Here is a 16,528-nt window from a genome sequence, read left to right as displayed (position 1 = left end):
CAAAGTGTACCTTTCCAGGGCACACCCCTAATGGCCAGTCCCCCTGCTGGGGCCCACCTCCTTAATTTTCCACCACCTCCCACCTCCCACTAGTGCCATCAGTCATGACCCCCCAATGGATTAATCCACTGAGGAGGTCAGAACCCTCATGATCCAATCACCTTCCAAAGGCTCCACCTCTGACCAAGCCTTCAACACATGAGCCTTTGGGGACAATATAAGAGGGAGTGACCTCTTTCTGGACACTACAAGAGCCCTTGACAAGTAGAGTAGGTGAGGCCTGTGTAGACCAAAGGCCCCATGTAGACCTCGCCCACGTGGTAGAAGGAAGCCTGCCCCAGGGGAAAGGGAGGCCAGGGGCCTGGCCAGCAAGTTCTATCCTGCTCTTGACCTGAGGCTGAAGGGGCTCAGTTTACCTGTCCCAGAACCACTTATGTGGCTCTCTTCTCCTCTCCCTGTGCTTCATGGGCAGTGAGTCCTGTGCCCTTCACGGTGCCCACCTCGGCCCTGCCTGGACTGCCAGCCTCCAGGACTCTCTGCTCCCAGAGCCAGCTGAGCTGTGGCAGCGGGGAGTGCCTGCCCGCTGAGCGGCGCTGCGACCTGCGGCCCGACTGCCAGGACGGCTCGGACGAGGACGGCTGTGGTAGGAGCGAGCTGGACAAGGCCCAACCCTGAGGCCCGCTCCTGCGGGAGCCCCCTCTGACCCCTAGGCCTCTGTCCCCTGCAGTGGACTGTGTGCTGGCACCATGGTCTGGCTGGGGTGGCTGCAGCCGCAGCTGTGGCCTGGGCCTCTCCTTCCAGCGCCGGGAGCTACTGCGGCCTCCCCTGCCTGGGGGCAGTTGCCCACTGGACCAGCTCCGCAGTCAGCCCTGCTTTGTGCAGGCCTGCCCAGGTAGGCAGGAGCTGAGGGGGAGGTGGGGATTGGCCCCAGGCCCCGGTGAGGTAGAAGCCTGAGTTGGTTCCCACCTGAGACCCTCACCAGAGGGTCCTGCTCTCCTTGGGACCCTAGTGTCCAGCCCCCCATATCTGGGACTCTAAGAGGGTGATGTACCTCTGATGTCATAGCCTTTAACCCCCAAAGGGCTTGCCAGGAAACCTGCTTCCTGGCCCTTCCCCCACTTGCCCCCTGGGTGGCCCAAGCGAGTCCCTTCACCCAAAGCCATTCCTGCCTCAGGAGGTACTGTGGGGACAGAGAGGCCAGTGTGGCAGGGTTTGGACTGGACCTCAGCTCTCAGCTGGCTATGCCGCTCACCCCTGGACCCCCCATGGAAGGTCCTGTTTCATTCCAGGGATCTGAGGGATCTGAGCCCCTGCCCCGGCTCTTGTACTTATTCCAGAGAAGGGATTCCCACATAGGGGTCTCCTAAGCCCCACCTCTGACTCCCAACCTTTGCTTTGGTTGGCTTCCTGCTGCCATGAGGCAGTGCCCCACTGCAGGATTCTAGCCATCCGGGGCCGTCTCAGGGACCCCAACTATTATTCTGGGAGGAGCCTAGTTCGCTCATCAAGGGGGCTGTTCCTGGGGCAGAAGAGGAAGCTGCAGACCTCCCAGAGCACCACCAACCTGGAGGGCGGGCTTCCGGGCCCTGCCTGCCCCTCTCTCTGATAGTCTTTTGTCTCCGTGGGACTCTCCATTCTTCCTTCCCCACAGTGGCCGGGGCATGGGCAGAGTGGGAGACCTGGGGACCTTGCAGTGTCTCCTGTGGGGGTGGCCATCAGAGTCGCCAGAGGAACTGCACAGACCCACCACCCAAGAATGGCGGTGCACCCTGTCCTGGGGCCTCCCAGGAGAGGGCACCCTGTGGTTTGCAGCCCTGCACTGGTGACACAGGTAAGGGGGACCTGGGCTGGAAGGGGTGTCCTGCAATGGAGCCCATGGGCAGGTCTCTAGGCCTCTCTGCTCACCCCACCTGAGGCTCACATCCCCCAGATTGCGGGCTGGGCCGTGTGCACGTGAATGCCACGCTGTGCCAGAAGGGGCTGGTGCCCCCATGCCCACCTTCCTGCCTGGATCCTGAGACCAACAGAAGCTGCGACGGGCTGTGTGTGGAGGGTAAGGTCGACCCAGCCTGCAGGCGCCGAGGGGTACCCCCCCAGGCCCACCGGCCCTCAGTCTCCCTCCCTACTGTCCCCATGGAGCTGAGAGTCCTCCTCTTCCTCACCTCCAGGATGCCGCTGCCCCCCGGGACTCCTCCTGCATGACTCTCTCTGCCTGCCCCTCTCCGAGTGCCCCTGCCTCGTGGGTGAAGAGCTGAAGCAGCCAGGGTTGTCCTTCCTCCTGGGCAACTGCAGCCAATGGTGAGGGTGCCGGCCAAGGGAGGGCCCCGTGCAGGGCCTCCGGTGCCGACCATCGCCTCGCCTCTCCCACCCTGCAGCATGTGTGAGAAGGGGGCACTGGTGTGCCAACCAGGGGACTGCCCCCAGTCCTGCAGCTGGTCAGCCTGGTCCTCCTGGACTCCCTGCGACCGCTCCTGTGGCTCTGGAGTGAGGGCCAGGTTCAGGTGTGTGAGGGGGAAGGAAATGGGGAAGGGAGGGGAGGAAGGTTCAGAGCCAGGCCAGCCCGGGTGGGGAGGGTGGTGGGAGGAGGAAGGACAGGAAGGCAGGGGCAGGAGGGCAGGCACTCAGGGCTTCTCTCTCCCAGGTCTCCCTCCAACCCTCCTGCGGCTTTTGGAGGTGCCCCCTGTGAAGGTGACAGGCAGGAACTGCAGGTGTGCCACACGGATTGTGGGACAGGTTCGACAGGAGTCCACCTTCCTCCTCCTTGTGAACCCAGAGGATGGGACGCCCTGACACTAGATGGGGATCGGCAAAGCCTCCCCAGTGCAAGAGGCCGTCCCTGAACTGGCCTTCATGGGTGGGCTTTGGTGGGGGAGAGTCAAGGGCTCCCAAGCAGAAGCTGGCCGGGTGGAGCACACGTCCGCAGAGCCGGGGAGGAGGAGAGGCTCTGGGGACTGGCTGGAGGCGGTACGCAGGAGCACTAGGAGACAGAGAGGGGCAAACTGTTCCCGCTTTCCACAGACGAGGTGCCCTGGACTGTGCCAGCGCTAGTGAGACCTCTAGAGAGCAGGCTGGCCCTCACTGGTATCCAGCTGGAAAGGGGAGAAGGAGCACATGGGAGAAGCAGAGCCAGGCAGCCTGAGGAGGAGGGGGAGCAGCAACTGAAGGGGAGGAGAAGGAGAGGGCGGCTGAAGCATGGGCCAGGAGTTCTGGGCCACAGTCTTGCAGAAGGAGGAAGAGAGGTCAAGCGTTCAGAGACTCAGTTTTCCCACATAGAAAAATCTGGAGGAATTGATCTAGGAGAACTATGAGCATGAGTGATGTCATGTCCGAGGCTGGTGGACTGTGGGTATGTAGGGGTGGGCATGGAGCTGAGGCCAGGTTCAGTGGGGGCTTTGTTCCTGGCTCCCAAGTGTGAGACGTGGGGCTCAGAATGGAGGTCTGAGCCAGCTGGGGTTGGCTGAGGCCATACCCTGAGTCCAGAGCAGAATTCCTCATGCTCACGGACACTTCCCTGGCCTTCTGGCCTCTCAGACCTGGGCTCATTAACTCTTCCCAGCCCAACCAGGTCCTCTGTGTAATAGGCCTGTCCTGTATCCCTCTGTAGAGGTGCTGGGTTGGACACCCTGGACCTCCTGGTCCTCCTGCTCCCAGAGCTGCCTTGTCCCTGGAGGAGCCCCTGGCTGGCGACATCGCTCCCGACTCTGCCCCAGCCACAAGGATGCATCCTGCCCAGGAGGGGCCACCCAGGAGGAGCCTTGCAGCCCCCCTGTATGCCCAGGTACAGCCCCACTGCCCCAGCCACTGGGGTGGATGAGGATCAGGAAGTAATTACCCTTTGAGCAGGTTCCAAACCTTAGGGAGAGGAGGGAGCAGAGGGTATGGAGCAACCCTGGCTGTTGTCCTCCCTGCCCCATCCCTACCCCCATGGGGCAGCATGTAATTAACAGCATTTGGGACTGTCCTACAAGAGGGGGCTGCTTGCCCCAGAACACTGACCTCTCTCAATCCCTCCCCTACCCCCGTCTTCGCCACGTCTGTGACTGTGGACTCGGCCCTGGACAGTGCCAAGTGGCTGGGGTGCATGGGCTTCCTGGTCTGCCTGCTCAGCCCCTTGCAACGGAGGCATTCAGATTCGTGGGCGCAGCTGCTCTAGCTCGGCTCCTGGAAGCCACACATGTCAGGGACCCCACAGTCAGACCAGGGACTGCAACACACAGCCCTGCACAGGTAGATTCCCTCCCCATCCTCCAGCTGGCCGCACTCCTGGGGGTTCAGAGCTTCTTCCCACCCTCACCTTCGCATATCACTGACCTCGGGCTCTGGGATGGGGATGCCTTGAACCAGGGAGACTACAAGGTGTCCACTGTTCCCCCAGCCCCCCACTGCTGGGGTCCAGGTTCCTGGCTGCAGGCTCCTTGCTCCTCCCTGCTAGGGACAGGGCTCCTTCCCTGGAAGTGGCCTAGGAGGGTGGGCTCCTCCAGGACATGAGACCTGTGCCTCTCTGGGACAGATTGCAGGGAGCAAGGCTAGCGCCTGGACTCCCAGACCCACTTCCTCACTACCCTGGTCCTTTGCGCCCTCTTCCTGACACCATGGTCCTCATGTTCTACTCTCAAGAATATTTGTATAAAGTGGAGCAAAGCCGTGACTGTGCTGGTGACATTCCAGCACTGGAGCAAGCCAGTGAGGGCAGGGGAGGAAGGGGCTTCACCAGCTCAGTCCTGCTACCAGCTGCCAGCCACTGCCTGTGGGTTCCCCTCTCCATTGGTTTCCCTGGCCCTCCCTCTTGCCCCTGCCCAGACCTGCTCTGTCTTTTTGTACAGCCCAGTGCCCAGGGGACATGGTGTTCCGCTCAGCAGAGCAGTGTCACCAGGATGGGGGTCCATGTCCTCGGCTGTGCCTGGCACAGGACTCTGGGGTGGAGTGCACGGGCTTCTGCACCCCCAGCTGCACCTGCCCCCCTGGCCTCTTCCTGCACAACGCCAGCTGCCTGCCCCGCAGCCAGTGCCCCTGCCAGCTGCACGGCCAGCTCTACGCACCAGGAGCGGTGGCTCGCCTGGACTCCTGCAACACCTGGTGGGCCTCGGGGGTGGGGGTGCAGCCGGATGGAGGAGGGATGGGGTACTGGGGTGCAGCAGGGAGATAGGTAGGAATGGATTCTCACACATACACACGCTTGCACGCGCACACACACACACGCACACACGAGTTCATCATGCCTCCAGTTCCCAAACGTCACAACCGCAGGCACCTGGCACAGGCCCTCTGAAGACTACAGTGTTGAGATACTGCCTAGCGGTGCACTGCATCTGCCGGGAGTGGTCTTCCCATTCGACATCTGCGAAGACTGGATCTCAGGTGCAGCATGTATGATGCAGCTGAAGGGAATCCGCTGGACTTCTGCTCAGAATGTTGAGCACTCAAAACTAAACCAGATTCTGCCAGCAGATGGCGCTCTGACCCATTTCCCTTCCCACTGCTTTTCCTTTCTCATTTCATTTTCTCCATTCTTCATTTTCTCCTCCCTTTTCCCCTTCTATCCCCTGGCCCCTCTTTCAATTCCTTCTTTTATTGTTCCCCTTTCTCACTATATTCTCTCTTTCTTTTTTAGATTATTTTTCTGGAAGTTCCAGTATTTGACAAATAGACGAAATCAAGCTTTTGAGCCAGGCGTAGTGACACACACCTATAATCCCAGTAACCAGGGAGACTGAGGCAGAGGATCACGAGTTTGAGGATAGCCTCGACGATTTAGTGAGACCCTGTCTCAAAATAAAAATATAAAAAAGTTTGGGGATACAGCTCAGTGGTAAAGCACACCTGGGTTCAATACCCAGTACCTAATTTGGAAAAAAAAAAAAAAAATGCTTTGGAGAAAACTAGCAGTGAAGAAAACTACCCAGTTCTCCATTCTAGGAGAACTCTAACTCTTTCTAAGTTGGTTCTACCTCACCCATCACTCGAGATCATTTCCAAATGGTATTTAGTAATGTAAATGGAATAAAAAGTACAAAAAAATGTCTTCTGATGAAATGATGTGACAAAGGGACAGCACAGTGCCTGGGGCATCCTAGAGTCCACTGAGGCTGGATTTGAGTGGGGGACCCCTACATGAGAACCTGGAGTCATGTCACGAACTTCTCATGGGGGACATGGTGGCCCACTGCCTCCTGGGGCAGGTGCACAGGGCTCCAAGGGCAGGGGCTGATTATGGCCAGGACGGGTAAGGCTGGGTCTCAGTGGCCCCTCTCTCTGCAGCACCTGTGTCTCTGGAGAGATGGCATGCACCTCAGAGCTCTGCCCAGGTACCCCCGTGCAATGATGGGTACTCAGGGGTCACTGGGTATTTGGGTCCCTCCGGGGATAAACTCCTAGGAGAATTGGCGGTGCCTCGGGAAGTTCGGACACAGGATGACTTGGCCTGGTTTCCCACATACACCCCCTCACCCTGACAGTGGCTTGTGGCTGGAGCCCTTGGACCCCGTGGAGTGTCTGCAGCCGCAGCTGTGATGTGGGCATACGACGGCGCTTCCGGGCGGGCACTGCACCCCCAGCTGCCTTTGGGGGTGTTGAGTGCGAGGGCCCCAACATGGAAGCTGAATTCTGCAGCCTGCGGCTGTGTCCAAGTAAGAACAGAAACTTAAGGAGGTCCTGAGACCTCCTTAAATAAACTTCCGGAAAGGAAGTCCTCCTGCGAGATGCAGGCGATTTTCCCAAGGGACGCCATTAAGGAGAGACCCTCCCTGGACTTAGCCACTCCGTCCCCAGAGGGCATAGGCTCCCTGAGTCTGGCGAAGTGCTGCAGGGTTGAGGAGGGAGGGGTGACCTTGGGTGGGAGGAGAAGGTGCGCTGTGCATGGGAGGCAGGGCCTGCGGTGACCTGGGTGTCACCCCCAGGTCCTGGCAGGGAGTGGGGTCCCTGGTCTTCGTGCTCCGTGCCCTGTGGCAGTGGCTACAGAAATCGCACCCGAGGAAGTGGCCCACGCGGTCTCATGGAGTTCTCCACCTGCAGCCTGCAGCCCTGTGCAGGTGAGGGGCTGCCTCGGGGACCCTCCAATTCTTGTCACTGTCAATCCCCCCAACCCCCGACTGCAGCCCTGTCCCTTGGTCCTGTGCAGCCTCCACGACAACCCAGCCATACCAAGAGCCAGTGCCTCTCCAAGTTGGGAGCCCAGGGAGAGTCGAGTGCTTGGGGCTGAGCTGTTGATTTCTGTGTCTCCAGGGCCAGTGCCCGGTGTGTGTCCCAGGGGTCAGCAGTGGCTGGATTGTGCCCAGGGCCCTGCCTCCTGTGCCGAACTCAGTGCTCCGAGAGAGACCAACCAGACCTGCCACCCTGGCTGCTACTGCCCATATGGGATGTACCTGCTGGTGGGTGTCCCCCCTGCCTGTCACAGCTGGGACCTCCTCAGGGCCTGGGACTCTGGGGTGGCAAACAAGGGACAGTCACAACCCAGGCAGAGGCAGGGCCAAGGGTCTGGGACTGGAGAAAGGGAAATTGAGAGATGAGGAAAGACCACCGAGTCCATGACTTAGCTCTGGTGGAACCAGCAGGTGGCCCTGGGCGAGTGTCATTCCCCTCTCCCTGGACCTCTGTTCTCATTTGCAAAGTGATTGATAGGTCTGGAAAGACTTTATGAATGTCCCCACTCAAGTGCTCTGTCTTCCTATGTTACCACCAACTGTTTATTGAACACCTACTGTATGTATGCTCAGTCACTGGCTGGGCTATACCATGGGGGAAAATCAGCTCTGCCTTTAAGAAGCATCCAGTCAGGAGAAACCAGACCTGGAGCCCCCGAGTGAAGACAGAAGCATCAGAGAAAAGGAAATGAGCTTCAAATGTTATAGATTCAGTGGGTCAGTCATGGAGGGCTTCCTGGAGGAGGGATCCTGGAGGAGGTCCAAGATTGGAGGGTGGAGACCAGGAGGCACCATCCAGTCAGACCAGAGGGCAGGGAACCAGAGCTGGGAAGTGCCACTGGGTATGGAGGGTTTGACCCAAGGGTTCCCCTTCGCTGCTGAACTGTGGGGCAGGGTGAGGGACAGGTTCTGTCTGGCTCTGGGTCGGAATCGGCTTCTTCTGCCAGCAGCTCTGTGCGCACAGAGTATTCTCAGGCCTCAGTGTCCTCCTTGGTAAATTTGGGGCAAAGATGTTCCTAGTGACCAGAGTCAGCACGGCAGAGAGTACCTCCCAGGGCCAGGCCTGTGCACGCCCCACACTGGGTTTGGAATCCTGCATGCCCGATGCATGTTTCTGTTAAATTTGAGCCACTTCTGTCTAAACTCTCTGTATCCATTATTTTTCTGTTTTTATTTTGTGGATAAAATCTGGGTTTTTTCACACCATTGCTGTACATAATGCACATTTTATATTTCCATTGCCAATTTCAAGGGCGTTTGACGGTTCGGTCATGTCCTGTGACAGTCTTTTTCTTCCAGGAGTTGGGAAAGGGGTTCTTGCCCCCATCCCCGGCAGCCCCTGAGGGTCTGCATCTGCCCGACAGGAGGGGATGGGGTGGGCTCTTTGCAGGAGCATGGGTGGCATTCGAGGGGAGCTGAGGAGTTGGGTGCTGGCTTTGACTCAGGAGGGGCAGGCTGGAACCAGAGATGACAGAGGGTGTTCCATTCCAGAACAACGTGTGTGTGCCGGCCCAGGACTGTCCCTGTGCCCACAGGGGACGCCTCTATGCCCCGGGCAGTGCCGTGCTTCGTCCATGTGAGAACTGGTGAGGCCCTAGTCCTGCAGTGGCTTTCTGTCACCTAAGCACCCAGCTGTACAGCCGTCCCTCCTTGGCAGCCGGGAAGGTTGGCTCTGTGGGCCAGAGACACTCTCCCACTACACTAGCACAGCCATCCAGCCCTCTGGGGCGGAACCTGCCTGAACCCACCCCACCTGTCTTCTCCCTTCCCATGTGTTAGATTCTGTGGTCACTGTAACAAAGTAGCACACGAACAAGCATGGACACACACACACACACACACACACACACACACACGGATAGGGAACACACTGGTGGTCTCCCAGTGCTGGAGGCCAAAGTCCGAGATCTGAGCGGCCATGGCATGGCGCCTTCTTATGCGGTGAGCCAGTCTGTTCCTGCTCTCTTCTGGTAGTCTGCTGGCAATCTGGCTTTTCTCAGCTTGCATATGGCTGTCCTCTGCCTGTGTCTCTTCTCTCTGTGCATGTCTGTGTCCAAATCTCCGCTTCTCTAAGGACGTGAGTCACATTGAATCAGGGACCTCACTTTCACTTGGTCACCTCTGGAAAGAGCCCGTCCCCAAGCAAGGCCACATTCACAGGTGCTGCGGGCTGGGCTTGAACATGGGATGGGGGCACAGCAGGCAGCTCACAGGCCACTGACCCTCTGCTGTTCCCTGGCAGCTCCTGCATCTCTGGGCTCATCACCAACTGCACCTCTTGGCCTTGTGAGGAGGGTGAGGAATGGACCCCAACCCTTCCCTGGGCAGCAGAGGCCTGGTCTGAGTCAGCGGGGGCTGTGGGGCCCTCGGGAGCGGGTGCCGCACATCCATCCTGTCACCCTGCTCCCCCAGCATGCACTGCTCACCTTCTCCCGCCCCCTCCTGTGCTCCCCAAGGCCAGCCCACATGGTCACCCTGGACCCCCTGGAGTGTGTGCTCAGCCTCCTGTGGGCCTGCCCGACGCCACCGGCACCGCTTCTGTGACAGGCCCTCTAGCGTGGCGCCATCCTCCCTGCCTCTGGGACCCTCACCAACCACACCCACACCCCTCTGCCCAGGCCCGGAGGCCGAGGAGGAGCCATGCCTCCTGCCAGGGTGTGACCGTGAGTGCCTGCCTGGCCCTGTAGCTGACCCCTCCCCTGCAGCCCAGGGTGCCGCATCCTTGGGGACAATTACCACGCACCGTGCACCAACTGCTCTGGTTCTGCTCTTGGTTCCACCAAGCCCTTCCAGATTCCTTCCTCTGACGTTCCCTCAGGGGCAGGAGGCTGGGGGCCTTGGGGGCCCTGGTCCAGCTGTAGCCGGAGCTGTGGGGGAGGCCTGCGGAGCCGGACCCGAGCCTGTGACCGACCGCCACCTCAAGGCCTGGGGGATTTCTGTGAGGGGCCTCAGGCCCAGGGAGAAGCCTGCCAGGCTCAGCCATGCCCAGGTACCAGCCAGGGATGGGTGGTATCGGGGAGCAAAAGAGGAGAAGCCGGAGGACACAGCACTACCGGGTGGGTGGGAGGCCCACACACAGTCTCAGCCATTCTTTCTCCCTCCCAGTGACTGACTGCGCTGCCATTGAGGGGGCCCAGTACAGCCCTTGCGGCCCTCCCTGCCCCCGCTCCTGTGACGACCTAGTGGTGAGTTTGAACTCCCTCGACTCCCAGCTGACCTCTGACCTGAGGGTCACCCTGTGGAGAGGCCGAGTGTTGCCTTGGGCTTATGGCCTCTTCTTGCTTGGTGCTGTGCAGCCAGCTCGGACAGAGACGGGTGAGGTCCTGGGTTGACGAGCACGCCAGGCTGGCTCCCCTTGTGCCAGCCGTACCCAGAAGCCCTTGGCTGCTGTACAAATGTTCCCCAAAGTAAAGCTTGTATCACAACAAAGCACAGACACATCGGGAGGGGAGTCCCCCAGGCATCGTCTTAGATGCCGCAAGCATTCTGGTGCACAGACCTCATCTCTTGTGTGAATACTTACTGAGCACCCACCAGGCACCATGGACATGGATGGAGGCCAACACAGTTGGGGTCCCTGGCCGCATGACCCCACATTCTGGGAATAGGAAGAAGAGAGACACAGCTCAAGACTGGACCCCATGATAAACGCTCCGACCATTAGGATGGTCTTTGAGGCCTGACTTGGGGAGCCGTGGGGGAGGCCGGGCAGGTTCCAGATGTACTGAGGGATGGGCACTTACAGAGAACATTGCCGCTGCAGCCGGCAGGGCTGGCTACAGCCCAAGTAGCTTCCCTGGCTCATCCAGCTTTCTAGGGTCCCTGCTCCCTAAGTTCTAGGGAGGTCTGAGGGTGCCTTGGTTCCCGGGTCGTTGATCCAGGTCACCACTGAACCCACCATCCCGAGACATGGGCTTTGTCGTTGGTAGGGCACCAGGTTCCAGGTTCATCCCCTGGGGAGCCGCCAGGTTCTCCTCATGGCCTTTCTCAGGGACGGAAGCTCAAAGGCTGGCTCACTCCCCTTCCTGCCGTTCTTAACAGAGCTTCAGGGCACCCACTGTTAGCAACAGGACCCTCTCAGCCACAGTCACCCTCCTCTCCCCCTGGCCTCCCTCGTCCTCTCCCTCCTGCCTCCTGCCTGCGGACCCTCCACTGATTCCCCCTACCCCTCAGGCCCCGTTTTCTGCTGACCAAAGTCCTCCCTTGCTGTCCCTCCAGCACTGTGTGTGGCACTGCCAGCCTGGATGCTACTGTCCCCCGGGTCAGGTTCTGAGTGCTGATGGGACCATCTGCGTGCAGCCTGGTCACTGCAGCTGCCTGGACCTGCTGACTGGGGAGCGGCACCGTCCAGGCGCTCGGCTGGCCAGGCCCGATGGCTGCAACCACTGGTGAGCAGCTGTACCACGGTGGCGGGAGGCAGGGATGCCTGCAGGAGCGCCCCATCTGGTGTCTGAACACCTGAGCTCCAGAATCTCAGCCAATGGGCACATTAGACCCCCACTGTCCCTGAGAAACCGCGGGCACCATGGCCCCTCTGTGATAGGTGGGGAAAGTGAGGTCGCCAGCTGTGTGTGTGTGGCTGGGCACAGCTCCCAGGGAGGAGGGTGCTGCTCATTTGTTCTGCTCTCTGGCTCCATCTACAGCCCATAATCTGTAACCAGCAGCCACTCCCCAGGAGAACACATCAGCTGTGACATCCCCAGGAGGCCACCTGAGTGGCACAGGGAGAAGGCTCTGGGGATACTAGAGAGTGGGGAGATGGGACATAAACAGGAGGAATAGGGGGAGGGGGGATAGCGGGGAGGAAGCCCGGGAGGCTGCACGAGGGCCCGGGGTGGCACTAAGCTGCTGCCTCTCGCCCACCCCCGTGTCTGCACCCCTGCCCAGCACCTGCTTGGAGGGGAGGCTCAACTGCACAGAACGGCCCTGCCCAGGTACGTGCCCCACTTGGAGGGAGGTGACGGTGGCCCCAGAGTCACAGAGGAGCCTGGGACTGGGGAAGGATCAACTACACCCAGTGCCTACCCTTCTCCTCCCAGTGCCTGGAGGCTGGTGCCCATGGTCAGAGTGGACAGCGTGCTTCCAGCCCTGCTGGGACCGAACGAGGACCCGCTCCAGGTCCTGTGCCTGCCCTGCTCCTCAGCATGGGGGTGCCCCGTGCCCTGGAGAGACGGGAGCCCAGCATCAGAAGGAGACCTGTCCCAGACCCACCACGTGCCCAGGTGTGATGCCCCCATGTGGACTGTGTCTGCCCCCCAGAGGCCCCACCACCTGGATAACCTGGGGCCTCCTGGGCCTCCTAAGCCAGGCAATTGTTTCTTTCTGGTACAGTGGATGGAGCCTGGAGCTCATGGGGACCATGGTCTCCCTGTGACGCATGCCTAGGACAATCCCGTCGGAGCAGGGAGTGCAGCCAGCCCCCCACCTCTGAGGGAGGCAGACCCTGTCCTGGCATGCACGAGCAGAGCCGCCCCTGTGGGGACACTTCCAGGCAATGCACAGGTGAGGGCTCCAGTGGGCTGGGGCAGCCCTGTCACACACAGGTTCCAACTCCCCACACAGCCCTATGGGAGGGAGGGCCTCCAGGCACTCGCCCATGGTCCTGGCCAGCATGGCCAGTTCGAGCATGCACCAGGCATGGCAGGAGGGCTCTTGTCACCCAGAATGGTCCCTCAGCACCCACCCTCTCTGCTTCCCTCCTGTCCTAGACTGTGGGGGTGGCCAGAGTCTGCTGCCCTGTGGGCAGCCCTGCCCCCGCTCCTGCCAGGACCTGTCCCCTGGCAGTGTGTGCCAGCCAGGCCCAGCAGGCTGCCAGCCCAGCTGCGGGTGTCCCCCAGGCCAGCTCTCCCAGGACGGGCTCTGTGTGCTCCCAGTCCACTGTCGTTGCCAGTACCAGCCTGGAGCCTTAGGTCAGTGCCTCCCTTCCCCACCAGGCAGCCCACTGAGCAGTGTCCCCTGCCTGGTGCCTGGGCCTCTGCCCATGGGGTTGCAGGATGGGAAGAGGAAAGTCCCGCATCCCAGGCTGTACCGTCTCCTTGCTGCAGGATGTGGGCGCTGTGGAGTGGGGTGCTGGAAGGCAGGGGTGTGGGTGGGGATTGATGGGGAGCACTGAGTGGCCTGGAGCCCCCGCACTCACTCTTGTGCCCTCAGGAATCCCTGAGAATCAGAGCCGGTCAGCAGGCTCTGGCCTCAGCTCCTGGGAGAGTCTGGAACCTGGAGAGGTGGTAACGGGGCCATGTGACAACTGGTAAGCAGAGGGGCTGTGGCCCAAAGCAGCAATGCCCACAGGGGAGTGGACAAGGCCCGTCCCTGAAGCCCTCTCCCTTATCCCCAGCACCTGTGTGGCAGGCATCCTGCAGTGCTCGGAGGTGCCCAGCTGCCCGGGGGCTGGTGTGTGGGGCCCCTGGGGCCCCTGGGAAGACTGCAGTGTTTCCTGTGGAGGAGGGGAGCAGCTGCGCTCCCGACACTGTGCCCGCCCTCCCTGCCCCGGCCTGGCCCGCCAGAGCCGCACCTGCCACACCCAGGTCTGCAGAGGTGAGCCCAGCTGGTCTCGGCCCTGGATGCTCCCACTGAGCTTTGAGTTCCATCGAGGCCCTTGACCCTGACTCATGGGTACCTTTGACCCCTTGCTCCCTATGGCTCCACCTGTCTCTTCCCTGGCCATTGATGGGCAAGTGGAGGAGGAGGAGGAGGAGGCAGTGAGGCCATGGGGGAGCCTAGGGGAGGGAGTCCTGTGGGGATGGGGGTCCCGGGGTGAAAAGCAGGCCACAGGAAGTGTGGTGCAGAGGGAAGCAGCCAGAGCAGGAGGCAGAGCTGCCCACTGACAGGAACATTCCTCAGAGGCAGGATGCCCGGCCGGACGTCTGTACCGAGAATGCCTGCCCAGGGAAGGATGCCCTTTCTCCTGCGCCCACATCACAGGGCAGGCTGGCCTGCTTCTCTGATGGCTGTGAGGAGGGATGCCACTGTCCTGAGGGTACCTTCCAGCACGGCACGGCCTGTGTCCAGGTCAGAACTCAGCTGGCCAGGAGCACTGGCTGCCCTCCCCGCCCCCGCACCTGGCCACTCACCACCTCAGCAGACTCTGTGGCCTCTGGACAGAGGACCCCTTCTTCACCTGGCCCCAAGCAGCACACTAGCCTGTAGGCTTCTGGGGCCTTTGCTGGTGGAGCTGTGCAGTGTCCAGGGTATCCCTTGTTCCAGGGACCACCTGGGGCCCATGGACAGTGCCCGGGCCGGTGCTCCTCACCAGCACTTCTCCCATCCCCTAGCTCTGGCACAGAGCCACCCACAGGACTCTAATGCCACACAGGCAGGTGTTGCAGTGTGTCCCTTTAGCTGCGACACCCAGCCCTCCTGGCATCAAAGGGCCCCATGGCTTCCCCACGCCATCCATCCACACCTGCTGCCCAGTCTCGTCCCCCGTGTCTTCCACCACGGGGGACCTGGGTCTCACTGCCCCTGCTTCCCTGGCACACCCTTGGGCAGAAGCACCCTCCCCTTTGCTCCCTGCCCCGGAGGCCTCCCCACCGCTCTGCCGAGCCCACCAGGGCCACGGAGGTCCCTTTCCTAATTCAGTGGCCTCCTACAGTCAGCTCCAGGATACCATGGCCAGAAGGGACTGGGCAGTTGCCTCATCCCAACTCATTGACAAAGATGAGGTCACTGAGCCCAGAGAGGGAAAGGGACACACAAAGGTCACTCAAAGGTCATGCACTCACCCAGTCACCCAGATCCCTCTGCTTCCTGTCCGAGGCTCCTTCTGCCCACACCATGCCCTGTCCTTGCAGGGCCTGCTTGTGTCCTGCTAAGTACCCTATGCAGAAGGTGGCTGGCCCCTCAGGCCAAGCCCATGGCCTGTGTGCTTCTCATGGTGTGTTTATGCCCCTGACACAGGTCCCCTGTCCCTCTCGCATCCACAAGTGTCCTCCTGGGGCCCAGAGCCCTCCAGGTCCTGACGTGCCCACCTCTATTCCTCCTTCTCCCTTAAGAGGGTTCCCTTAAGGCGCCCAGTGGGCAGTGTCCTGGGTGATTTTGCTCCCCTCTGTCCCGCCCACCCAGGAGTGCCCCTGCACGCTGACAGTCTTGCTGATTCAAGAGCTGGGAGCCACCAGCACTGGTCCTGGGAGGCACCCAGCCCCTCTGGGAGAGGAGGGTCAGCCCCTCAGGCCTGGAGATGAGCTGAGCCCAGGCCAGACGTTTCAAATGGGCTGCAGCAACTGGTGAGGGGGATGCTGGGGGTGGGGACTGTGCCAGGTGTGTGGGGAAATTTGGGGCCAAAGAAGGATGAGAGGACCGGAGAGCCTGTCTGCCTGTTGCCCCCACCTGGCTGTGTCTTCGAGACTGACCCACGCTTCTCCCAGTCTACCCGGCCTTCTCCCTTACGTGGCTTCCCTTTCCCCAGCTCCTGTGCGCATGGGAAGCTGTCTTGCTCCTTGGAGGCCTGCTCTGAGGCCCACAGCTTCAGCCCATGGAGCCTGTGGGGCCCCTGCTCCCGCTCCTGTGGCGGACTGGGCACCCGCACTCGCAGCCGTCAGTGTGTGCGCCCCACAACTGCTACTGGTGGCCAGGGCTGCCGAGGACCCCTCCAAGACCTCGAGTACTGCCTCAGCCCGGACTGCTCTGGTAAGGGAAGCAGGAAGGCGCTGGGCGCTGGGAGGGAGGAAATTCTCCTAAAGGGACAGCCTAGGAGGGCCTCGGGAGGAGACCACATCTGAAGGGTTTTGAGGGATAAAAAGTATTCTGATGAGCATTGGAAAGGAAGGAATTTCAGGTAGAAGAGCGGCTTGAACAAAGGCCTCGAGTCCAGGAGAAAGCGCTGAGCTCAGGAGCTGGAGTATCCACAGGACAATCACGACAAGGGAAGGCTGAACCAGGCCTCGGGCGCTGAGCACCAGCCTCCGGCTCGGGCCTGGTGCATTCAGGCTCGGAAACATTTCTGAGCAGGATCTTCTTTGACACAGGGGCTGAAAGGTCCACGGCAGAGCCAGTGACAGGCCTTCCAGGTACCCCAGACTCCCTGTGCTCTCCCTCGTGGCCTCCCTTTGGGCCTGCCAGGGCCTCCTCCCTCCCCAACCCTACTTCTGGAAAGGCGGAGCCCAGGACTGACTTAGCAGGAGGTTACCTCCCCACAGATGGCTGGGGCCCCTGGTCCCCGTGGTCCCCGTGTTCCCGAAGCTGCACGGACCCCACCCACCCTGCATGGCGCAGTCGGACCCGCCTCTGCTTGACTAACTGCACTGGGGGGGACCCCTCCCAGGAGCGCCCCTGCAACCTGCCCTCATGCACAGGTACGCCATCCAGCCTCAGCCTCAGACCCTAAGTGCTGCCCACTCCTAACCACAGCCAGAGTCCATCCCCCGATCTCCAATATCTGATACCACTCAGGC

General features: G+C 60.9%; 1 protein-coding gene across 1 annotated transcript in view; it reads left to right on the top strand.

The window, feature by feature from the left end:
- The window catches only part of LOC124990567 (SCO-spondin-like), a 51,971-nt gene that overhangs the window by 23,637 nt on the left and 11,806 nt on the right, over positions 1-16,528 (top strand). Inside the window, 32 exon segments of the mRNA XM_047560699.1 lie at positions 473-643; positions 728-892; positions 1,652-1,831; positions 1,931-2,053; positions 2,169-2,298; positions 2,376-2,501; positions 2,642-2,733; positions 3,605-3,778; positions 4,063-4,227; positions 4,824-5,076; positions 6,259-6,305; positions 6,456-6,626; positions 6,897-7,028; positions 7,222-7,367; positions 8,631-8,725; positions 9,382-9,434; positions 9,596-9,802; positions 9,958-10,128; positions 10,245-10,324; positions 11,358-11,527; positions 12,027-12,073; positions 12,179-12,361; positions 12,471-12,641; positions 12,848-13,048; positions 13,290-13,386; positions 13,474-13,673; positions 13,986-14,065; positions 14,067-14,147; positions 15,201-15,361; positions 15,544-15,764; positions 16,103-16,144; positions 16,274-16,429. Of these exon segments, the coding sequence (XP_047416655.1) occupies positions 473-643; positions 728-892; positions 1,652-1,831; positions 1,931-2,053; positions 2,169-2,298; positions 2,376-2,501; positions 2,642-2,733; positions 3,605-3,778; positions 4,063-4,227; positions 4,824-5,076; positions 6,259-6,305; positions 6,456-6,626; positions 6,897-7,028; positions 7,222-7,367; positions 8,631-8,725; positions 9,382-9,434; positions 9,596-9,802; positions 9,958-10,128; positions 10,245-10,324; positions 11,358-11,527; positions 12,027-12,073; positions 12,179-12,361; positions 12,471-12,641; positions 12,848-13,048; positions 13,290-13,386; positions 13,474-13,673; positions 13,986-14,065; positions 14,067-14,147; positions 15,201-15,361; positions 15,544-15,764; positions 16,103-16,144; positions 16,274-16,429 (4,491 nt within the window).

This window comes from Sciurus carolinensis, chromosome 8 (genome assembly GCF_902686445.1).
Source record: "Sciurus carolinensis chromosome 8, mSciCar1.2, whole genome shotgun sequence".
Lineage (NCBI taxonomy): Eukaryota > Metazoa > Chordata > Mammalia > Rodentia > Sciuridae > Sciurus > Sciurus carolinensis.
Note: the sequence above shows the minus strand (reverse complement) of the source record. Positions and strands in the feature narration are given on the sequence as shown.